Genomic DNA, 26,039 nt, shown 5'->3' with positions numbered 1-26,039 from the left:
TTATGTGCAGACCAGAGAGCTAGGAGTATGCCCCTCCTGTGGCTCATTCAGCTGTGTGTAGAATTTGAGCTTCTGTTGTGTACGACTGTTAACAACATTCAGAGCAAATACGTAAAATCAGCTTAGTGAGAAAGATAAAGTAACATTGAGCTTCACTTGCTGGATGCAAGTGGTGAATTTGAAATATTAATATTTAAAGAAAATTTGCTTTTTAGTCCAAAATGCACTTGTCCTTGTTTCAAATCATTTTTATTACATTTTTTCTTTCCACAATATAAGAAGGAATACAAAATATAGCAACAATAGTAGTTTGCTAATGTTACATACATAGCAACATTGGTAAGCATAAGGCAACAAGTAACAAAGTTGGACTGCTCATTATTTCGAGAGTGTCCAGATAGTTGGTGTAGGTCGGCTCACACCAGTTTTATGATGTGGAGGAACATGTTTGGGAAGGAAATATAGCCTTTTCAAGTAAAAAATATAAAAGCCCTTAAAACCTAGGGTACCATTAGTACTGAACAACAGTGAAAAGCTCTATATAAAATCAATACTTCCATCTTATAACCAGTAGAATCCTAGGGCCAGGTCCAAACATATGTTCGAGGACCCCTCTACTAGTACTAGGAGTACAAAGTACACATAAAAAGAAATAGGGAAATCAAAGACTAGAGAGATCCTGGAGGAGAATGGAAAAAGAGAATAGTAGGTCTAAGAAAGAAAAGGAAGAAAGTGGTTCTGTTCAGGGGTCAGACTCTCTTGAGCCTAGGGGGTCAACTCCGAGTGTCTGGTACCTGCAAATAACTAAGCCAAGGGGTCCAAAGTTTTTCAAAATGCGATTGCTTGTGCACTTATCCTTTTTGTATCTTTTCCTTGACCTAACCTAACCAATCCTCCTCTACACAGATTAGTTCAATCTGATAACTGTGGCTTCCCATGATTGTTTACATCCAGCACAGTGAGAGTGGGTTCGCACTGGCAGTCTAGCCACAGCGTGATTGTTGGTTTACCTGTGCTTTTAGTCCTTTTTTGTTGGTGTGCTCCCACTAACTTTTATTACACCATACATTTTCATGAAAGCGCATCAAAGTTTTGTATGCGGCATCTTTGATGCACTTTCAGAAAATACACAGCCTAATAGTAGCCAATAGGAGCACACCTAAAACCGCCAGTACACCATACATACAAGCCATGAATAAGCACTGAGACCGTGTGAAACGCGTAGGCTATTCTTTTCTGATTGACTTTTTTCATCGGAAATTCTGATCATGTGTAGGCCCCATCTGACTTTTTTCGTCTGTGTTTAGAAATAGAACATGTTTTATTTTTTTCTGATGGAAAAAAAAACGATAGGAAATTCCTATCGTCTGTGTGCAACTCCAACGGAAAAAAAACTCATGCATGCTCAGAATCAAGTCGACGCATGCTCGGAAGCATTGGAATTCATTTTTCTCGGCTCGTTGTAGTGTTTTACGTCACCGCATATTGGACAGTCGGAAATTAGTCTGACAGTGTGTATGCAAGACTGATGGAAGTCAGCTTCATTGTAATTCCGACGGAAAATTCCATCGGAAATTTCGATCGTGTGTACGCGGCATTAGTTTCATTGTCCTGGCCACGCCTGTGCATTACAGTCCCATAGGACTCGCAGGACAAAACCCCAATCAAAGTCTATTTTCCTGACTAAGGCATGAATAAAAATATTATAAATTGTAGTCCTGAAACACAAAAAAAAAAAAATACAGAAATATATACAAAACATTAAACACTCCCTTTAAAAATTACTAAACATCGGTGAAACTGGGAAGAAGTTTATGTTTTCAATTAAAATTTAACTTTTATTTTTACAATTTACCTTTCTGCGAAACATAGAGCACAAGACAGCAAAGGACAAGGTCTAATGGTATATTACTAATAATAATTGTAATCATTACCACTGCAATTTGTTTTACCTTCAGACGCAAATTGTTCCAGATGGTTTAAAGTCTGTTCCATATACTGGGATTCTCTTGACAGCCTTTCGAATATAACATTATCCTTTGAAAGACAAAACAAAATTCATGAATGAACATAAAAAAATAAAAAAAAGATTAACATCATAAGGCTGGGTACACATTGGTGATCATGGATGATGCCAATGTGACAACAATGGGATGATCCTCCATACTGCAATTAATCATATGCATTCGCTACAGATAGGGAACAAAGAAGTGTAGCATGCACTAATGATTAATTGGAAATGATAGAAAAATGTTCCAAATTTGAGCAGTCAATTGTTACTACATGCAAATGCATGTGTACAGATTGCTAGGGATTCATCACTGGCAATGAGTTGTGTAATGTGCATGGGCACAGATGCTAGTTTTCTCAACAAGTGGGGTGTGTGACAGGGTGGCAACATAGGAGCACAGCTGTCAGACCATTGACACCCAATAATAAGAAGAGCTTGAACAAGGATTCTAATGGCAGAGTTACCAGGTTCGTTTAATTATATTAATAAAAGCTGAAAATGTAAAATCATCAGAAACAACTTTAAATTTAAGTCCCTATGCTTTTTTCTACACCCCTTTGAGCCTTTGAATGATGTTTTTTTTTTACCTACGTTTTAATTAGAAAGAAAAAAAACCTTTAAATAATTTGTACTGCCCCAGAATTTCTCCCAAAATATCATAGCCAAAGTATGCTGATTAAAAAGATATCACATAAGTGAGATTTTTATGTAACATAGTGGAATTATGGAGCTCAAAGTGAAAATTTGCATTTTACTTGAGAACTTTATTCCCCTTTCGTTGTCACACAGAAAAAAAAAGGCTTTAGTAAATCGCTAGCATATATTAACTTATTGCTCATGCAGTCAACACAAATGTAATGATGATCATCAGTGAATGATCTTAAATAATATTTGTTTTTTCTAAGCACTTTTTTCAAATTTTGTTTTTCTTCAAGGGAGGGGTATGGATCTGGCCAGAGGAGACAAAATCCTGCTACCCTATGCTGCTTTGTAGCAAAAGATCACTTTAATTGTGATTTACTTCTGGCTGTAATCAACCAGCAAAAGATCACTGTAATCAACCAGCAGTGATCTACTGCTGCAGAGCAAGGTGGAAATCTTGCTTTAGCTCTGATTTAGGCGGCCCATACATCAGCCATTTTCTCTTTGTTCAACCATTAGGTTGAACAATAAAAATATTCAGATTCCCCCATGCCCACACTTGGTTTGGATGGGGGAATCCTTCCTGAGTTATTGTATTGTATTGAAAAACCAACAGAGTGGTTGTACAGAGGTCCATATAGGAAAAGGCTGCCGGTTCATCACAATCACCAGAGGTGATGGTGACAAGGAACAGAACCCTGTAAGTGAGGGTGGAAAGGAAAATATCCCTGATAGATTTTAACAACAGTCTTTGAAGAGAACCAAATTTAGATTCCATGGAGTCAGAGGTGATTGAGCAGGAGGAGCCAAATGAAAGGCACCTTGTACAAAAGTCTTGACCAAAGAATGGAAAGCCAGGGGTTTATGTTAAGAGATTCTGAGAAAATGCGAAGTGCTGATATTAGACGTTTGATGGCACAGCAATAATTTCTCAGTGCATTAACGCTTTCCAGGGAAGTAAAACAGAAGGGCGCCCTTCTGTTGTACTTCCACTGTCTGCAGTAGCTGGGTTCTTCCTGATCCATACAAGGTGCCGAAAGATTGGCTACAACTGCACCCCATATAGTCTCATTTGATATATATGAACTTTGTGCCATTATGCTCTGACTTTTAAGGGACTGCTAAAGAGGCATAATAGATAACAACTGACTAAATGGACAGAATAGGGACATAATGGCAATTGGTAAAATACCAAAAATGTATTATCTTCCAATATTCAGATCCACATGGCATACCAAAAGGAGCCAAGTGAGACTGGACACACCAAAGATAGTGATATGACTCTGTACCCGGAAAGTGCTGTGCGGCTACCTATTACAGTATCAGAAAGACTGTATAGCGCAAATGGCAGAACCCAGTGCCGATGGCACATTCCAGGGTAGCCTCCAATTTTTACTCCTGCATGGTCCAAGGTGGGTTCAAGGATTAGATGTTTCAGCTCAGCCACGCCTGCATAAAGTATTTTTTTTTTAAAAAGGGGGGGAACTTTGCCCAGAAGGCAAAGGATGTCAGCCCTCCTAGGACTCTTAGGCATGCTAGGAGTGGGAGGGATAACACATGGCTGGCAAGCCCTTGCACTACATAGTTAGATAAATGTAAAGGAAATTGAATAAGAAAAGTGTATAATGTATGGCCAGCTTAAGCCAACATGCTCTACTGCACTGAACAATGCTCTCAAGCCAACAACCTACCGAGGTGGGGAAAAGAAGAGTATAGGAACGCTGCACAAAACAAGCACAAATCAAACCAGGTCCACTGTCTGCATGGTGACCCTAATCTCTGGAGCTGGAGCTGGACCTCTTCTTGGGCTCAGACCAACCACAAATTAGTAATCCTTGTATATTATAATAGAGACCGCACCAGCATAAACTTTTATTGAAGTACGAGTTCATACACAATCAGCTTAGACTCCTCTGTCTGACAAGTTTTACTCATATATAGCTTTGCACAGAGTGATGACCAGGCTGTGGCTATAACATTTTTCAAGAATGCACAGATCACAAGTCTAACCAAACAAAATTACAAATATTGTGGCAAACAAAAATATCCACTTATATACAGCATATAGCAACTGTACACTTAGCTGCTTGCTTCAAGCTCAGTATTTAAACATATCAGCACACAGGGAATAATTGAAAGCAGCAATAAAGGTTGGAGTATTTTTAAATCATGCCTGGGTCAGCGACCTCAGTTCTACAGTTAAAAATTGCATTTTTATCATCTTTTTAATGGAGTTACATGTATCTCGCTAATCAAACACAAATCAGCTTAGTTAACAAGCCACCGTTAAATCATGGAAATGTCACAGAGTTAGCTGCTATTAAGCAGAGAAGGCAATAAGTAAAAGTTGTGGAATGTTGGAAAATTGTGTATGAACAAGGCATTATGTACATGGCTCTAGAAGGGCATGGCTGGGAAAATGCCCTGCTGGGTTTGATATATACATAAGTGTAACATGCATAATGGAAATAGGATCTTTATCTTCTTCTTGCAGACAAATTAAAACAAAGACAAAAGAGTTTCTTTGGTACGTTGCTTCTGGTTTGTATCAAGCCTAAAGCAGCTATAAGTCTTTGTGACACACAGGATAAATCCCATGTATAAATCACCAGTAATAATAATCCACGCAGGGTGGTTTCCTATAAAGATGTTTTATCGTTGTTATGTGATCTCAATGAAGTGGAGCAGAATAAATTATGCTCATCCTTATCAGCGTAGAATAAAAACTCACTTGTTCCAGCTATTCACCTTATTTAGTTACCATTCACATAGTAAATTCAATCACCGTAAGGGTGGACACACATGCAGACCTCTGACTGGGAATGGTGGGTGTTAGCAGATCTAATTTTATTGACTCAAAGCCTTTTTTATTCTTTTCACGGGTCTGGTCAACATTACAGTAGGGTACATACACCTTACACTTCATGCCGGTAAGCTGAAAAAAATGAGCAGTAACTTGCACTTCTGAGGTTTCTACCTGGTAAAGACCTAGAATCATATATTTTTTTGTGTTAAGTGCATGCATGCTAAGTAATGTGCAAGTTTAAGGCCCCTTTCACACCAGAGGACCACCCATTGGGGAGGTGGATGTAAACGATTATGTGTCCATTTACACTTGCCTGCATCCAATTAATTCCGGGGGCCACCAAAAACTGATGAATGGGGATCTGTTGTACCCCATCCGTCAAGCGGATCGGATTGAATGACAGTCGGATGGATACAGACAATCGGTCCATTTCCATCCGACCACCCCATAGAAAACAGCGGGCTGTGTCCTTGACTAAGTTTGCTAGAAAGGGTATAGCAGTGTGCAGAGGGTTCATCCAGTATTTTTTGTGTCCTGGACTAGGGTTCAAAAACACATTTTTAATAATAACAATCACAGTTTTGTGAAAATGATACTGCTATTCTATATTGCGACACGTCAGGAATGCATTCATACAAAGGTAAAGTTAACTTGAAATTGAAAAAAAAAAACGACTTGTTACCAATGTGGTGCATACATGGCTGATGCATGTTTTGGATGTACGCGTGGTTCCTGGTCTGTCCTACTCTTGGGAGCTTGTGACCACATCTACAGTAGTCGCATAAGGATGGTGAGTGGGAGGAAATTGAGACACACCTGTCCTTCAATTTTCTCTGCACTGACTGAAATCAGAAGTGATGATGATTTTGTCACTTCTGGTTTCAGAGCTTCCATTCCCTGGCCGGTACAGCCAGGGGAGCATCTGACTAAGCAAATCTTACATTCCGCTAAGCAGGCACTTTATATGGTAGAGATCTATACCCAAGAACACGCATACTCTGGTGACAGATGGTGCATATACCAGTGGATGGAATTGGTCACTTATATGGACTTTTCTTTTTGCTTTTTAACGTTTATTTGTGTCACGATAATCGCAGCTTTAGCAAAAGTGCATCAAAAGTAGTGCATGCACTAATTAAAAAAACTCACTGCAACCTAGATTGCATTGTACTTCTGTACCATATGATAGGGTGTAGGCAAATGCACTTGGTTTGCAACCTGCATTTGGGTTGTTGTTAGCATTGCATTGACATCCGCTGCAGATTGCAAAAGTAGTGTGTTTTTAACGAGATGCAAGAAACTCGCACAGAACCTGGGTTTCCAGCACTGCGTTCTGGTGTGAATGGGCCCTCCTGCAATGTCCCTGATAACTTGTATAATCTAAACATAGGCTTTCACAGAGGCATGCTTATTTCTGTTCTCCCAATGAAATCCAATATGTTGCTGCCGACAGTGCTGTAACTGTGCTATGCCAATTTGATGGATGAGAAAATGTGGATATGCAATTGTATATTCAGTGTACAAATTATTTTGGCTAGAGCTGGAAAGGATTAGAACCCTTGATAATTGTTTATTGCTTTCTATCTCTATGCCATGTAGAGTGACCATGGTCATCAGCACAAGAAGCATAGGAAAACTTTACAATTGGATGCCTGTTCTGATGACAACTTCTGGTGACTGAACCAAATTCCCCAAATATTTCACTTTCTGTTGCATCTCCAGGACAAGAAGTGAACGAAAATCTCCTCTAAAGGGAAACAGCAAAAAATTAATTGACAGGTTTTTTTTTACCCATACTCTTTCCAAAACTGAATTGTTGTATTTTTTTTTTCTGTACAAACACTTTAACGCTGGGGCAGTGGTTGGTTTTCATGGTCTGTGCACATTTTTGCTTTAACAACATTTGCCCCTGTGTATGAATGCTGAACTTGGTATACTCAGGTGGAGCTGAGAACGTTCATACGTTATTGCAGCATCACATAATAAATAACACAGCACACTGCTTTGGAGATCTCCACGGCATGGTGAGTAAGTGTGATCTGATGTTCCGTGGCGTGGCAGAAATTTTATAGAAAAAAGCAAGTTGGTTTCGGTGGTCAGATTTCTGGGAAACATATTCCAAAACCTCCTGTGGAGCCTCTATTATTTTTTAATGACATTATTTAATGTCACTTCAAATTTTAAATGCATCAAGCTTCCCTAGTAACATATTGTTTTATTTTGTAATTGGCAACCTGGGTAATTGTTTTTGTATTTAAAGTGCATGTTCACCTTTCAGAAAGATTTTCTGAAAATACCTCTATGCAATTCTACATCCAAAGAATAGTACATACCATAGCTACTGCTGTTGGAAATGGTGAATGTCCTACCTGTATAGATGTGATTATTTTGGCTTCTCTCCAGAAAAAGCCCCCTATTCCTCTCTGCCCTACCATGGTAAAATGGGCTGATTTTCACAGTATTGCTCACCCTAACAGCCACTCTGGACATTTAAACTGTGCGCACGTGCAGTGTATCCTCTTCTGGCTACATCTAATCTTAGCAGTGGCTGCCTCGGTCTGTTCTAACTCCATGGATGCATAGTCTCATTCTTTAACTAAGCACACTGTGCAGAATTTGAATGGCCTGAAGCTGCTGATATTAAGGTTAGCTGGAGCCTAAAGAGGACCCATGGAGTAGATGCTAGGGGGCACTATATTATGAAATTCAGCCCATTCTGCAAACAGCAGGACGGAGAGGAATGAGGGGACAGCACTATTTCTGGAGAGAACCGAAAACGATCTGTGTCGAAAAAATTTCATAATATTAATTTGCGTACAATGCTGCATAAGTAATTGTCAGTCAAACTGTCACAACACTGAAAATGGCCTGGAACGGAAGGGGTACACACGACCAGTTTCCTCGGCAGAATCCATCAAGAAACTTGGTGGGAGAGTTTTTTTGCCGAGGAAACTGGTCGTGTGTACATTTTTCATCAAGCAAACTGTCGAGGAACTCGTCGAGCCAAAAAGAGAGCATGTTCTATTTTTTCTCGACGGGAATGGAGAAAATTGGCTCGTCGAGTTCCTCCACAAGCCTAACAAGAACTCGACGAGAAAAACGATGTGTTTCGCCCGCCGAGTTCCTCGGTCGTGTGTACGAGGCCTTAGTACAACCTGCAGACACCTACACAAAGATAAATCTTATTTTTGTGTGTATGGAACCTTTACAGAAGCCTGTTAACTGTGGCTGTGAACCCTAGGATGTAGGTATCAATATGTATTAACAAGAGCTCAGAGGGAATGTTGAACTGACCACAAAGCAATGAAACATTGCTTGCTATACCTTGTCTTTTTTCATAGAAGGCTTTTGAAATGTGGCCCATTACACTCAATCCACTTTTCCCATGCAGTAAACCATAACAGCCCATCATAGTTTTTCTTGTACCGATCTAAGTTATGCAGAATTAATTCCGATGCTATGTATTACTGTATTTAAAAATACTTTATGCTTTGGGTTACTGCATTCATGAATAAGAACACTTTATTGAATAAGGAGAATAGTGTCCAAGGCTAATAAGGAAAAACTGTCAGTTTTCAGAATGCCATAGCTCCACACTTGGAACCTCAATGAAATAAAATATTTCTAATGCTGAAGTTTCAGCACACCAATGAGAAAAATAAAGTGATGTATCTGGTAACTCAATACTAACATTAATAAATCACAACATGGAGCAGAAATGACGGGAAACTTACTGCTCCTTTGCAATAGAGCCTGAGATTCCCTGATGAAGTCCGGACAATCACAGACATTCTTTTTCTGTTGCTGAAACAAAACGGAAAGATTAATTCTGTCAGTGAGGAAAGAGGGTCATGTCAGTAGCATGTACACAGTTAAAGCTATTGAATGTATCCCATTTATTATAAAACCATGCTGCTATTCCTGGGACAGCCTGGGATTACTTCAAGCGAAGTCTGGAATTGTAATGTTTTTAAAACCACTGAAAATAAAAAGGGCTTATAAGATTGGAAGTAATGGATTCCCAGGCAATATTATTTTCAAAGCCTGAAAAGTCAGCGTGGTACTGCTCTGATGGTGGACAAATAGGCTGGTCAGCAGTGACGGCCAGTCCATAGGGGGTTGCAGGTCCATAAAGGCCCCCTAAAGTTCCCAAAGTTAATTTGCATAATCATAGAACAATTTATTTTTAAATAACTGATAATATGACTAACATTTTTTAACATCTTAAAGTTAAAAAATGTTTGTCATATTATCATTTACTTAAAAATCAATCATTCTATGTGTGTAGCTGAGCACTGTGCGGGGCACCGGACTAATTGGTTTTTATTAGGTCAGTAATTTTTTTACAAGCATGTGATTAGAGCCTGATGCTCATGTCACATGTTCTAGTCTTGTCCTCTGGGCGCAGTGCATTGCGCCTCAAGCCCTCCCACTTGTGATTTTAGTGAATCAATACTCGCAATCGGTTTCTGGCTTCTCGTCCCGGACAATCAGGACAGGAGGCTGAAGATTTTGAACCCGGAAAGAAGACCAGGTTAACAAGGAAGGCACTGGGTATTAGGGGAGTTGTGACTGTTGGAAGGCTCCATTTGCATGATGAGTGCGGATCTAGAGGGGTTTGTTTGTGCCAACATTTTTTAGCACCAGATGCTACTGCTGGTCAGAATTTTTTTTAGTAAAACTGCACCCAGACACAAAATAGTTTACATATTCTGAGCACACAGTAAATGTACTTTTAAAGCCCCCATTCACCTTTGTAGCTAAAGGTATTTTAGGAAAAGTTACTCTTCAAAATTCCCAACAGAGGCACTGAAATTTCAGCTATTCCCTATGTACTGTAAGGTAGATCTTGGCAGCCTGCCTGCCTCTAATGTAAACATACAGCAGGTGTTAATAAGCTGTAAGAAATAGAGTTTTTGTTATTTTTGAAAACGTTTGAGAATAAACTACTTCACAGTATATGCAGCTACAGAGGTCAGGGATGGCTTGTTTTATTTATTGTTTACTGCTTGTAAAGAATATGTAGAATATTTAATATCCATTGTATGGTCACTGGTACACAGGAATTTCAGAAAAACACAAATATACTTTCCATTAGATATTATAGATTCGGCCCACTGTTACATTAGCCATAGACAAAGCAACCTTCTTACCAACTCAAATACTTGTATGCATATTTGATCAAAAGTATTACCAAAAAGACCACAGCAACCCATTACCCACAGTTTGTATCAAAACATAACAAAGCTATCTTACAGAAAATCTAGAAACATTATCTGTGTCTAAGCAGCACCCTGAAAGATTTAGGGTTGTGCTATCAACTGTTTTCCTTGCTGGACAGAAAGCTGTATCTGAGGATCTCTAGTTGAAGGATGTCCCCGCTTCGGCTTAATTTATTCTGTAGATAAAGGTGTCTGGTTCAGGCATGTGCAGTGGTGTGTGTTCTAGCTCCACGCCATGCCACTGCACATGCGCAAACCAGCCACGGCCATCTTTGATTTGGCAAACGGACTACACATGAGATTTGAATTGCTTGTACAACTCCTACAGATTGTCAGTGCACTCGATCCTATTAAATATTGCTGTATCTATGGTTTTAAGCTATGGAAGGTGTCTCTCTTCTTTTATAATATCTTGCCTGTGCTGCTTGTGTGAAGCCTCATCACATGCTGACTGGTGGGATACATTGAAGTGCAATGACCTGTTGTGATCCCTGAAGCAGTTTGGAGGCTGTGTGGATAGGTTATGTTTAGACCTCTCCTTTGTGAGGGTCATCATAATCTGGTAAGCCTCCACTCATTTAGTCTTCGTGATGGTTCCATTGCTGAAAAGTTTGAAGGCTCTTTTGGGATTCACAATCTTCCATTTCTCTCAGTATAGAAATTTCAATCACTTTTTGGCTCTCCAGTGGGACTTTTTACTTATACTTGTAGCAGGTACTTCTCCAGACTGATCTAATCTATGATGGAAGAACTGTCTGCTACAGCAGTGTAGGCTTTTTCAACCCCCCCCCCCCTTTCTCTCTTCACACAGACATTCAGAATTGCAAACTTCCTATTGGAGGTTGTCTGTAAACTCCCTATTTAAAAGATTCTGAGCCAAACATCAGACAGCAACAAAGGACTGTGGGGGAGGAGATACAAAGTCAGAGGAACTAGGCCAGAGCCTCCTTTTGTCTGCACCCCATCAGGAGAGCATCTCCTGCACTCTATGTGTGTGTGTGGAATCACGGCCTACCAAGGGGCACACAGCCTGCAACTCCAGCCCAGAGGAACAGATTGTTCATGCAGCTCCAGCCCAAAGGAACAGATTGTTCAAGCAGCTCCAGCCCAGAGGAACAGACTTCCATGTTAAAGAAGGATGCCCTGCGACAGCTCAAGGACTGAATGCCACTGCGACACACCTGCATCTAAGATCAATCGATCGCTCAGGGGTGGACCGATGACTGTGTACAGGATTTGGTGAGGGGGCTTTGCCCAGGAACCTTTAATGCTTTTCATAGAATACCACATCCAAATATTGTTCACAGAGCGCCTACATTGCCAGTGAAGATATTAAAATGCAAAGCTTTGTCTCCAGGACATTACCGCGGTTGCTCTTAAAGGGGACACACCACGGGTATTGAGATAATTTCACTGGGTGTGTACTAGAGGTATCGTAGGCCGGCCTGAGGTTCCCCTTTAGCCACACCATCCCACACACACCAAAAGTTATTGGGGAGTCTATTTAATCTGTACATATTGTTACCTATTGCTTTTGTTGTTTGCATAGTGTTTCTGACTGTTTTCTCTAAACTGTTTTAACACCTGGCTGACTAATGTTAACCTGAACTTTACTTTTCTTCAAGTAGGCTATAAACAGAACTGTGTTGTGTATTCCTGTTGAGTTATTTCTGTAATCACATTGCTAGGTGTGCCACAGGGGCTGGGATAGTTCATTGGGGTTGAAAGGCAGAGTAACGGACTGAACAAACAAAAGCAGCTTCCTCAGGGGTTTGCTACACACTCATATGTGAATATTTGGTTTTTTTCATGTTGGACACTTGTATGTTATGTTTTTTATTTTAAGTATTTGTTTATTGGATTACCCATGAAAAATTTTAACAGACACTTATCAAAGAGGTACATCAGGAATACAATGAGTTACAGAACTTCTGGTTGTATGTTATGTTTATGGGATTTTTTTATGCGCTGCACTCAATTTTTTTCAATTAGGAGCACCATTGCATTGCACCATTCATTGCTAAGAGTTGTATCCCAGCTTTAGGAGCACCATTGCTTACAACAGCATTCCTGCATTGGGAGCACTAGTGTTAAGAGCAGTATAACCACTTTTGGATTGGCTGTGTTTAGAGCGGTACCTGTACTTTGGGAACACATTTGCTGAGAGCAATATTCCTGCTTTGGGAATACAGTACCAGTGCTGAAAGCAGTATTCCAGTTTGCCCACTTATACTAAATGATATACAGCCTGCACTCTGCATAGTGGGCAGCTGCACACTATCTAGCTCTTCAGCCATTGTGGTGGTGAGCCATGTTTTTTCCTTTATATAAGATACAAATATATTCTAATATGTAGTTATAACTAAGAACTATAAAATAAACCTTTCCACCACCCTATAATACAGGATGAGCACTAGGCAACACTTCTTCCTATAAATCACGTGAAGGTAAAAATGAATGATAAACTCACATGCAGTAGAAATTAATACTTGAAACTACTAGGCAACATCACATTCAAACTTCCCATTAATAACTTTAATCAATCAAATGCTAATTAGAAAGTGTTTTGGAACAATATTATAATCAGGGATACTACTCAGCTAAACAATATTTGATGCATCACGCGCATTATTTATAAAATGATCTAAATGCTCCATCACAAAAAAAAAGGCTTCTAAAAAACTGCCTATAATTTTTCGGATGATTAAAAATACGAACGTGGCACCTCACAGAGAGCGGTCAACCTCAGTTTTTATACAGGCTCGGCTCTAAAATGATGTTAATAGCATAGCTGCAATCAGTAGCCTGATGGCACAAGCTATAGCATGACTCCCCCTGTTAAACAAACACACTTTTGCTCAGAAAAGATGGATAGCTCATAACTTTTGCTTGGCAGAAAGACCTGGATGTGGGTTCCTCATTAGTTAGACTTTTCTATAAGACATTAAAGGTAATAGGAGGGAGTCAGCACTAGCTCAGGAAGCCTGGCCCTGCCCTGGGAGTAATGAGGACATTGTTCAGATACACATTATGCTATTTATCTTCAACTGTTTGGTTACAGTACCTATCACTGTCTTATCCACAGTACTGCTAGTGCTCAGGGGTCTTCCTGTTAAAGTAATTTCTAAATATAACAAACAGGCATAGGATAGATAGAGAGATTTACAGTCAGATAGATTGCTAGACAAACAGACACATAAAGTATGACAAATTTACAGCACAGCCATCTCAGTCTAAAGAGATATTAAAGCAGAACTTAAGTGAAGGTTTAATTTTTTATTTATTTTTAAGAACAAACATGTCAAACTTACCTCCACTGTGCAGCTCGTTTTGCACAGAGTGGCCCCCGATCCTCCTCTTCTGGGGTCTCTCGGCGGCTCTCTCGGCTCCTCCTCGTATCAGATAACCCCCTAGAAGAAGTGCTCTTCTGGGGTAGTTACCTTCCGGGCACGCTCCTGAGTCCAGCACTTGCGTCCATAGACACGAATGCCAGACTTGACCCCTCCCCTCGGTGCCCGCGTCATTGGATTTGATTGACAGTAGCGGGAGACAATGGCTGTTCTGCTATCAATCTATCCAATCAAGAGCTGTGAGCCCATGCAGAGAGGGAGAGCGTGTCTCCGCTAAATGAATGAAGGGGCTCAGGTAAGTAAAATGGGGGGGCTGTGGGGCTGGCCACTGCCAGAAGTTTTTTCACCCTAATGCATAGGATGCATTAAGGTGAAAAAACACAAGGGTTTAAAACCCCTTTAAGCCCCGTTCACATGGGCTGAATGTCAGAAGACAATGGCGGGTTAAATGTAAAACGTCCGACATTTGGCCAGTGTGTATGTCCATCTGTCTGGCAGAAGCAGGCTTCGGCCAGACGTGCATGCTGGAAAGCCAGCATCCGACTGGCAGAGAGTGCCGATTTGAGTGTTTTGGTGGGAAGGCTGTCCCCCCGTAACTCCTGAACTAAGCTTGCATGGTTAGTACAGCGGCTCCGACTGGAGCTGACAGTTTTTTTTTTCATTCAACCCCGAAAAAAGTAATAGTATATACCCAGATTAATGTAGCATTTAGTTCATGGAATCCATCTGCCCTTAGATGAGACATGCAAGCTAAGAAAACCGCTCCTCCCCTCCTACAGATGAAAAAAAAGGTCCATGAAGACTCCTGGGATTATGAGATAATTTTGACCTAGGCCAGAAACCAGGAAGCAGCTGAAGAAAAAGTTTAAAACATGTATATATAGCATACCTTCAATTTACTAAGGCTAGTAGCATAAGGATTAGAACCAGGTAGATTTGATCAACAAAGTTTAGTTCCACTTTAAACTCTAATGCCACGTACACGCGATGGGAAATTTCGACAAGAAATGTTTGATGTGAGCTTTTGTTCAGAAATTCCGACCCTGTGTAGGCCCCATCGGACATTTTCTGTCGGAATTTTCGACAGCGAAAATTTGAGAGCAGTTTTAGGGTGGCTCATTTCTCTTGCAGTGTCGTATGGAGCCACCCTTGCATGCTTGGACTAGAGCGGTGTCTACCTATGTAGACAGTATCGAGTATGGGACACCAGTCGCTAGGGAGGGAGTTTTGTTCAAAGGCCCCCTAGCTATCGGAGCACACCGTGATTGCCATCAAGTGACTATATGCTCGCAAGCTGGCAGATTAAGCCCCAAACACTCCTCCGGTTTTTAATGGCAATGGGAAGGCAGTCTTTCTCTTTCTGCAGCATTCGCCACTTGTTAACCCTTGGTAGTGTACATGTCCTGTTGTAAGCCCTGTTCTTCTTTATGCCTTGTATGCACCCCTCGTACGAACTTCAAACCAGGCATTTAGTAACTTTGAGAACTTTTACTTGCGCTTCTTGCAAATACAGAATTAATGAGGCACAGTCTCCTATAGAGAGAGCAGATCATTCTCTAATGATGGAAAACAATGTGATGAATGTTGAGAGCGAGGCTTGGATTAATTCTCTGAATAAGGACAATAAAGCTTCCCTTCTGGAGTGCATGGAAAGGTGTAATATTAATCTTGTACAGGTTAATAAAATATGGAGAGGCTCCTCCACTTGGGACAGAAATATTTATCAACAATATCCCTCAAGAAATCTATAAAGATAAATTAATTCCAATTTTTCAGACTTCTGGAACTTTGTATGAGCTTTTTCTCATAGACTGTTATAGACTGGTTTTGGAACAGTCGGAGGTGAGGTGGGACCCCTGATTAACCAAAGCATAGTCTAGGTCAGTGGTTCTCAACCCTGTCCTCAAGTACCCACAACAAGCCATTTTTGTAGGTTTTCCTTTATCTTGCACAGGTGCTTTAAATCAGAGTCAATTGCTTGGTATTTTGGACAGCTATTTTACCTAAGAGAAAATCCCAAAACATGGCCTGTTGGGGGTACTTGAGGACAGGATTGAGAACCACTGGTCTAAGTGACTAGTTGTTATTTGGGTAACTGTTTCATTAGATCACTGTTTGTTTATGTTGGTGTATCCTCTTAGAGCAGTGGTTCTCAACCTGGGGGTCGGGACCCCCTTGGGGGTCAAATGATGATTTGCCAGGGGTCACCATATCCTGGGCTGTTCCTGAAGCCCACACTGCTCTCCCAGCCTTTTTGCAGCCACCCAGAAGGGCTGTCCCTGGAGCCCACAGCCACCCACTCAGCCTCTTTGCAGCCGCCCATTCAGTTCACGGCATGGCTTGGGGGCAGAGACTAGAGGTCAGCTGACTGGTGAGGAATGTGAAGTGGGAGGGGCTGGAAGAGACCCTTTCTCTTGATTTCGGCATAGGTGTCACTTCTACAAAACACCACAAAGTCGGAGACACAGTGAGTAACACTACCTGTGATTATAGTTGCCATTAAAAGTCCCCACTACAGTTCTCAGATCAGCAGGTGACCTTGATCAAAAGCTGCCCCCAACATTGCCACTAACCCCAACTCCCCGCCAGCACTGCCCCTCATCCCATTCCCCCCACCCTCCACCAAGGAGTAAGAGAAGGAATAATGTAAGGGAGAGGAAAAGAGGGGGAGCAACAAAGAAAAAGGGAGAGAAATAACAAGAAATACGGTTAGAGAGAGGGGGAGAAAAAAATAATAATAATTAGCATAGACAGAGATAAAAGGGAAAGTAAGGAGAACAAAGAGCGAGTGGTACATCCTAAAATGTACAATAAGGGGTTTTAATACTGTACAAGTGGAAGGGACTCAGGGAGCACTAAATGTCTGTGGGTTGGGGGCGCAAATTCCTTTTCTTGCCTTGGGTGCTGAGAAACCACGCTACGATAATTTTACTGTTAAGGGTCCCTGCAACTTGGAAAATGTTATCAAGGGGTCACGGCACTAGAAAGGTTGAGAACCACTGTCTTAGAGGCTCGTACATAATGAAATATAGTGTCAACGCTTCCTCATTATATAACCATTGTTTGATGTTTTGGTAAATATTTGGCTTTATTGTTCATGTTGGTGACTGCCTTACTTTTGAAGTGCATAAAAACCTGTATTTTTGTTCAATAAATAGTAATCTTCTCTGGTTTTAGCTCCACATCTTTTCTGTGTACAATGCTTGGGGTAAAAGGGCTGGTATTCGTTCTCAGTCTGCTGGTGAGGCTTATTTTCCTACTTATAACCAGTTTAATCAACAGACAAAAGGCACCAGCATTAGGCCCACCTGCCACGATGGTACCAGAACTAGTAAAGCTTATTTTCCTAATCAGGACCAATTTAATCAAGAGACAAAAGGCAATATCATTAGGCCTACCTGCAAGTGATGGCACCAGGACATGTGGGACTTTTTTTCCCCTTTAGTTTATATGACAAACTGGGAAGCAAAGACATATCAAGAGGCGAGTCTCATTTTTCAAGCAATTAGATCATTATGATTCTTTGAAATCCTTAGTGAAATGAAAAAAAATGTAATGCCTTATATTTAACCCAGATCCTCCTAATGATATGTCTTCATGCTGACAGGCTCATTCCCAACAGAACTGTGATATTTCCTCCACAAGGCGCTACAGATCTTCATACAATGAAGTTTGTGCATATAAAAATACAGTCTTTTTTTCCTTGTGTAGTTCTGTAAAAAGATATTCTCAGCTGACAAATGCAGTCTAAGGCCCCGTTGGACTTTTACACACCAACACATATGTTGAAACACACATTATCTGTGTTTTTGTGTGACGGATACAATTGTTTTTGTGCAATTCATACACACTTTTTGTGTCCTTATGCAAAGCAAGGGAGACATTTTCAGAAGAGTCTTTCCATGGCACAGATGCATTAAAAATATACAGAACTTTATGATTTATGCAATTTCCTTTCATTTCAATGGGTCTGTCTGCTTAACAGCATAGCATATCCTATACTTTAAAAACATTTCTAAGGTGAATCCCATTGCTGTGAACTAGCCACATAGGAATGTACAGGATTTCTATTTCAACTACATTTTGAGCATAAACTGTTTGGTTTCGCTGCATTAAAATGCACAAGGGTGACCAGACCCAACCTTAAGGCCCCATGTACATGGGACACTGCTAAACGTACGTTCAGAGGCAGTTGGACGCTTTTTCAACTGCTTCTGAACTCAATCAATGTTATCTTATGTGACCATGTACACAGTCTCAATAATTGCAGTTTTTAGGCAGTTGCGTTTAACAGCGTTTCTTTGAAAGCAAAAAAATGGGTTCAGACGCTGAAGATTTCCACTTTTCAGACGCCAAACGCAACTAAACGCAGCTAACCCGCACTTAGCCGCATTTCATTTATAGGCGTTTTTAATTTTGGCCATTTAAAACGCTTTTTTTAAATGCTTCTAAACGCAAACAGGATAAACCGCGACAAAACGCCGCTAAACGCGGCATTTAAACGCAGCAAAACGGACGTATTAAATGTGGGTTACTATCTGTTAAGTTTAATCATTTAGGAGCAGTTGTAAAAACGTCCCATGTACATGGAGCCTTATAGTGAAAACTCTACCCCAAAAAAAGCAAATAGAGGACAAAGTCTATTCGATGGTGGTGCCTGCAGCTAAACTTTATCCCATTACTAGCTGAATACCCGGCGTTGCCCGGTCTTCCTATCTTAACCTTTTGGGGAGGAAAATCATAGTAATATAAATATACCCATCTTTTATATAAGGGTGTAGGTAAGGGTTAATTTAACTGTCATATATTTTTATTTGGCATATAAGTAATATGTGTACCAGGTATTATTGAAATATCTGCAGGCGTGCAGAAGTTATGTGGGAACATACATTTCCCATTGATTTGCATGGGACTTTAAACAAAAACCCCCGACCCTCACAAATGGGGGTAGTTAAGGGATAAATTAACTATCCTATAGTTTAAGTGGACATATAAGTAACATGTGACCAAGTGTTATCGAAATATGTACAGCCGTTTGGAAGTTATGAAGTAACATGTATTTCCCATAGAGTTGAATGGGACTTTAAAGAAAAACCCCGACCATGGCAAATGGGGGTGGGTAAGGGTTAAACCACCTATCCTATGTTTGTTGCTGACATATAAGTAACATGTGTGCCAAGTTTCATGTTAATATCTTTAGCCGTTTGGACGTGATGCTGGAACATACATACACACGTTGAGTTTTATATATATAGATTGACTTACTATGTTTTGCATAGAGTAGAGACATTTTAGTAGAGAAACAGAGCTTCCTCATATCAGAACTGCCCCCCTGATGACTGGTTGTGAAATATTCAAGAAGCAGCAGGGGAGGTGTAGAAAGCACAGGTCCACAGAATAAATAAAACGAGAACAGGGGGATCCTTCCACTGCAGGTCATCAGATACAGATTACTCTCCAGCAAGGAGAACCGTGAGCAGCACAGTGGTAACATCACTAAATACCACTCCAAATCTCATGAGACTAGCAGTTAGAGGGCACAGTGCTTATGATCACTGCAGATATACAGCTATGCATTTCAAAGTACTGGAGGTGCACTGCTATTTTGTTAAGGAATTAGAGGCAAAATTAACATTAGAGGCAACATTACATTAACATTAACATTTCTAGATCTTTACTATACAATGACTTAGCTTAACTTTTTTGAGTTTAGTTCCATTTAAGAAAGTGAAACAAAGTAAAAGAAAAAATATTAAATGAAGTTATGTAACCCAGAGTAACCCCATTTCTGTATACTGAGATAAATAAAGTGTCATTAGTTACTATCGGCCATTATATTTTGTACATTACTAAGTAAACCCCAACATGTTACATTTTTACATTATTGAAAATACAAGTAAAACGTTTCTGAAAAGAAAGGGTCTGTTTTGTTCACAGCAACAGAATAATTATTAAATGCCTGAAAGATTGCAAAGTGACCCTGTCTTACCAAAGGTCTCAATTTTAGTGGGACTATTTCTACTGCTGAAAGGCACAGGATCTGCCAGCCATAGGTCTAAACAAAAAATACTGTCAAAATTGAGACCAAATTTAGAGAAGATCAGACTGAGGTTTATTTTTAAAGTTTTACTAAACACACAACAGTAAAATCAGTGTGTATATGCAGTAAATCATGCGTGTTATACTTACTGTGAAACCCAAGAGGTTAATCCTCTGCATTGTGTAAAAAGGCTGTTTTAGCCTGTCTTCTCTGTTCCTCCCCTTCTTCCACTGTCCCCAAACCATATCCTGATAGAACAAAGCCCTGGGGACAAGCTGCACATGCTCAGTTTGGAGTGTATTGCTAGAGAGTTTTTTTTGGGGGGGGGGGGTGAGGTCAGGGGTCCTGCATCCTCATAGGACAGTCAGAGAAGAATGAAAACTCCTCCTACAAGCTTTAACGAGACACTGATAAAAGTCACAAGACTGCTATATACTGCTGATGAGAAAGGGTATTTATCAGTTTATATTTACTAAAATAATTGTATTCTCATGTTCTGTGTACTCTGTGTACTGTGGGAGACCAGATATATTGCATGCAGGGCCCTGGGTTTAGTAACACTTTAACCGCTTCACGCATTTATACGTCGGCAGAATGGCACGACTGCGCAAAGTAACATATATACAGGGCCGCCTTTACCGCAGGGCAAATGGGGCAGGTGCCCTGGGCCCTGTCACTGTTGGGGGCCCAAAGCAACCCCCTTTTTAGGGGTCCAGAGGCCCCCAGGGCCCCAGATGGCAACCCCCTTTTTTTATTTATTTAAAAAAAAAAAATTATATATTTTTATTTTCTATTAAAGGGACAATTTTTTAAATATATTTTTATTTTATTTTTTAGAGGTCTAATTTTTTTTTTAGAGGTCTGAGGGTCCCCAGGGGCCCGTAGTTCCCCAGGGCCCCGGATGATAACCCCCCTTTTTTTATAATTTTTTTTTATATATTTATTTTATTTATATATATATATATATATATATATATATATATATATATATATATATATATATATATATATATATATATATATATATATATATATAATATAAATGCTATAATTATTATTATTATTATTATTAATAAAGGACCCAGAGGTCCCCAGGGCCCCGGATGGCAACCCCCCTTTTTTTTTATAAAAAATGTTTTTTTTATATTTTATTTTATTTCTTTTTTTTATTTTTATTTCTTTTATATATATATATATATATATATATATATATATTTTTTTTTTTATTAAAGGGCTCAGAGGTCCCGAGGGCCCCATGTGGCAAACACCCTTTATTTTTTTTATAAATGTTTATTTTTTTATTTTTGTTTATATATTTTTTTTTATTAAAGGGCCCAGAGGTCCCCAGGGCCCTGGATGGCAACCCCCCCCCCTTTTTTTTTATAAATGTTTATTTTTTATATATATATTTTTTATTTTTTATTAAAGGGCCCAGAGGTCCCGGATGGCAACCCCCTTTTTTTGTAATTTTATTAAAAAATATATTAAAGGGCCCAGAGGTCCCCAGGGCCCCAGATGGCAACCCCCTTTTTAAAATATATTTTTTATATATATTTTTTATTTCTTTTTTTTCTTTTTATTAAAGGGCCCATAGGTCCCCAGGGCCCCAGATGGCTACACCCCTTTTTTTATATATATTTTTCTTTATTTCTTTCTTTATTTCTTTTTTTGTAAAGGGCCCCCCGCTTCTAAATTCGCGGCAGCCCCCCCCTGCTTCTCAATTTCAGGTGGCAGCACCCCCCATCCCGGTTCTCTGCTCCAGGGGGCCCATGCCTGAAGCTATGTGAGTGGCCCCATAATTCCTGATGGCGGCCCTGCCTCCCGTTAAGCCCCTGTGCTGCCCACAAATCAGGCTAAAAATCATCAGCGGCACGCAGCCAGTGACAGTACTGCTTCCCTTCCCAGGGACCGCACCCCTGGCTTCCCTTTAGATGTGCACTTCTCCCTTCCTGCCACTGGGTTCTGCTTGTATATAAAAGTGAATTAGAATGTGATTTTATAACATCCCCAGTTTGCTCTTCCCGAGGCTGACTTCTTCATGTCCTGCTCCTCAAGGTATGTCACTGTTTGCTAATCTATATTGTAAATAGAAGTTTTCTGTAGCGTGTGCCCAAAGTCTTTATAATATTTGATGATTCACTGCAGGTCTGATCAGTGTTTTAAAAAGTTCCTCTATTTTACACATGGCATGGCATGGGGGTCACAGCACCGTCTGTCCCTTCTGCTTTAGCACCATGGGACCCCATGTCATGCCATGTGTAAAATAGAGGAACTCTTTAAATCACAGACCAGACCTGCAGTCCAGGCTGAGTAAAGCCTCAGAGCACATGGCATTACTGTCTGTATATAACTGCTTGATGGGCTTATTTTGGGCCTGGCTGGTTCACATGTATGTGTTTTGGCGGCCCACATTTGCGCAGGCACAGCAGCCCATTCATTTGAATGGCCGCCATGCCTGCGTTTCCTGCAAAGAAAAGCGCATGTCTCATGTAATAGGCTGCGCACACGGCACACCTATGCCCATCAAGCACTGAAATACAGCACTGTCTGTCCATTCTGCTGTCTGCTGTGACTTATCTGCAGTTCCCGCACTGTCAAACTTGCTGCATTTTTAGACGTTTAGGTCACGCTTTTAAAAACAGTGCGTTTGTGTGTGCAAGAACTGCAGGTAAGTAGCATGGCGCAAAAGCAGAATAGATTTCAAGGCAACTGTATTTTTAAAATGCTGAATGCACCTTTTTTCTGCAGGAAACAAAGGCATGGCAGCCCATTCAAATCAATGGGCTTCTGTACCTGCACAAATGAGGACCGCCAAAACATACATGTGAACCAGCCAGGCCCAAAATAAGCTGGAGGGGGGCCAAAAAAAAATGTTTGCCCAGGGCCCAAACCATATTAAAGACGGCCCTGCATATATATATATATATATATATATATATACGTCACTTTGAATTTTGCACCGTGCGCGCCCCTGTCGTGAGCACCATGACCGTGCCCATTGCTTTTTTTTCAAAATTGACGCTTTATTTTTGTTTATAGCGCAAAAAAAAACGCAGCAGTGATCAAATACCACCAAAAGAAAGCTCTATTTGTGGGGAAAAAAGGACGTCGATTTTGTCTGGGAGCCACGTCGCATGACCAAAATTTTCAGTTAAAACTACGCAGTGCCGAATTGCAAAGTGTGGCCCGGTCATTTGGCAGCCAAATCCTTCAGAGCTGAAGTGGCTAAAGTGTATACTTAGCTAAAAAAAAAGAAAAGAAAAACATTTTGCATAGAGTACTGAAGCATTCGAACCTCTGCCAGATTTTTTAGGCTGCCTGTGTCTCATTAGATTTCACTTCACTATATATCCCAGTGTAACATAACAAAAAGTGAATGGAGATCTTTCTAAAAGGGAGGGGAAATTCCCTCTTGGACAATTGACCCAGAACAGTCATCCCCATTGGATGATTTCCCCCATATTTCATTCTGGCACCATCAATGGTTCCAGTTTCCATCACTCTGTGTCCCGTGACCCGCGTGTCTCGTGACAATGTAAACCAGGATAGAAAGGGAGGGTGTATCTCCAGAGCAGGGACATAGACAGCAATAAAAACCTGTCAGGGGTTCTAAAAAATGTTTTGGCTAGAGTTACATTTTAAAGGTTGGGAGTTAGGGTTTATATTCAAGGGGCCACTGTGTATTACTTCTGATGTAAGCTATTTTCAAATCTAGCTTTCCCATTTCTGTAAGATAAATGTTCACATTTTTGGTCCATGAAAAAGGAAAAATATGGTGACCCAAAACAAAAAGTAAATTCCCACTTCTTAAGTCACTGCTTATACATTAGAATTTCAAAATAGAACTCAGAGATTTACCTAAGGACTTAACAATAATCAGTTCATTATTTTCCTACTCTGAGTTTATTATAGTTGAACATTAGATGTGTAAGAGATACTCTGCGTTCTCTTTCATTTGCTGGAAATATTTTCCTTGTGGTAAGAGGGGTAATGTGAACCAATACACTATTCTCTTCTCAATGATCAAATAATGATTTCATAATATACATCACGGGGCACAATATTGATTGAACTAACAGATAGCATGAATAAAAAGATAAATACACAGCACAAGGGAGAGCTGCAATTAAATTAGCGATAAGTGGTGGATAACGTTACCTTGAGAATTCCAGCACGTTGAGAAGTTCAAAGCTCTGTTCCGTGCCCATCTAAAAAAGAAATAAATATATATTTATTTTTTTCCAGCCATGGAAATAAAGTTACGTTTGAAAATGCTGCCACCTTGTGGATAGTTGTTATACATACACGCAAACTCTGCAAAGTAAATGTTCGATCTGCGTGTCCACGTAACACCCAATCAGAAATGATCTAATACTGCTCTGCTATAAACTGATCAAATATTGTATCTGCTCTGTTGCTATGCTCTTCTTTCACAATTTCAGCAGATAATGAGGACGCTTCAATAAAAAAGCCACATCTGAAATATCTGAAGTCCGAGCATATGAGCAGAACATTTGGGGCATTTAGTTAAAAAGGGTTTTAGACATGCCACGGGTTAACAGAAACCCATGAGTGTAAAAAATATCAAAAGTCTAATATTTACAGCAGGCATTTTAAGGAGGAGTCCTAAAAACCAAGCCACTCTGGCACCCCCTCCCAAAATATAGAAGTTGTAGGCCAATGCTAGAAAGTTAGTCAATACTTGCATGAAAGAGTGTCCCGAGGGTGGCACAGGGATGTGCTCATCAGCCTACAGTTTCGATATCCAATCACAGGCTGAGGACAAGGATAACACCTACCTGATTGCTTAAAGTGATATTAAAGTCAGTTTTTTTTAAGCACTTTTAGCAGCTGATTAAATCATTTACTGAGTATGTAGCTCTTTATCTTTTAATGTTTGCATGTGTTCCAGTTAATGCTGGTGCCATGACCGCTGCCCCAGGTTTTCTGGGATGGCTCCATTCTCTTGCAGCATGCTATGGAGCCACCCTTTCATGCAAGGACTTGAGTTGTGTCTCCCTGCGCCCTGCGCATCAAAAGAAACGCACAGTCCCATACCCTAGGATGGCAGGGAATCCTTCTCTTCTCAATTCACCAAACTAACAGACTGGCTGGAGACTGTACTGTCCACTGTTAACACTTTTCTGTGGAGACTGGAAGTTCAGGGAAGCCTCACTAGGACAGCAGGAGCCAGCAGCATTGGAAGTTATAAACTGTAAGTGCTGAATGTGTTAAAGGATAGGTTCACCTTTAGTGACATGTAACACCCGTATTTACGACGTGGCTTGTAATATGTTAATAATGCATATCAATGATCTTTTCCTGAAAAAAGACAGGCCAATAGCTAGAAATGTGCGGCTGAAACATCCATTTTAAATATGACATCACTTCTACGGGCGCCCCTATATAGATAATTATGGTGTAGAGAGTTGACGATATTAATAAATATGACAGGAAGTCGTGTCATTGGTGGACAATGCTTCTATAGACATTGGGAGTGATTCGAGGTAGCAGTATTTTTTTTCTGCTACTAGAGGGCTCTTTGCTCATACAGAGGTTGTATCTGGTTGGAAATGGAACAATTGTTTAGTACACAGGTGTGTTCTGATGTCAGGACAAATATTTACGTTGGGACACATGTTAGTTGTGATGTATGATGCATAATTACGTCATGATGCAAACGACGTCATGACGCACGCACGTGACATACGGCATTACACACGGACGTGCCGTGACATTGCCATTTCCCTTACCCCACATGATAAATAGATCTGGTTTCCAAAGGCATACACCATTTGCCATGTGCTCTGTATAATTCTACAATTCACATTGCACCCCTGATGAAGCCTTGTTCAGAGGGAAAACATGTTGGGTTGAGGGATTTTGTTTTTTATTTTGTATTTTATTTTGGTTTTCACTTTGCATGAGCACTTTTCTCAGTGGGGTAAGCCAGGAGGCATACGGGGGA

The 26,039-nt window shown here is 40.3% G+C and overlaps 1 protein-coding gene across 2 annotated transcripts in view; it reads right to left on the bottom strand.

Annotated features, from left to right (window-relative positions):
* ATP8A2 (ATPase phospholipid transporting 8A2) overlaps positions 1 to 26,039 on the bottom strand; it is an 899,065-nt gene that overhangs the window by 579,932 nt on the left and 293,094 nt on the right. For both annotated transcript variants that reach the window (XM_040340493.1, XM_040340494.1), the window contains 3 exons: positions 24,230 to 24,279; positions 9,194 to 9,263; positions 1,953 to 2,037 (listed from right to left, as the gene is read on the bottom strand). In XM_040340493.1, coding sequence (XP_040196427.1) covers positions 1,953 to 2,037; positions 9,194 to 9,263; positions 24,230 to 24,279 — 205 coding nt within the window. The remainder of the gene's footprint in view (positions 1 to 1,952; positions 2,038 to 9,193; positions 9,264 to 24,229; positions 24,280 to 26,039) is intronic.

Source organism: Rana temporaria, chromosome 2, assembly GCF_905171775.1.
Source record: "Rana temporaria chromosome 2, aRanTem1.1, whole genome shotgun sequence".
In the NCBI taxonomy this organism is placed as follows: Eukaryota; Metazoa; Chordata; class Amphibia; order Anura; family Ranidae; genus Rana; species Rana temporaria.
The sequence above is the reverse complement of the archived record's forward strand: the minus strand, read 5'-3'. Positions and strand labels throughout refer to the sequence as shown.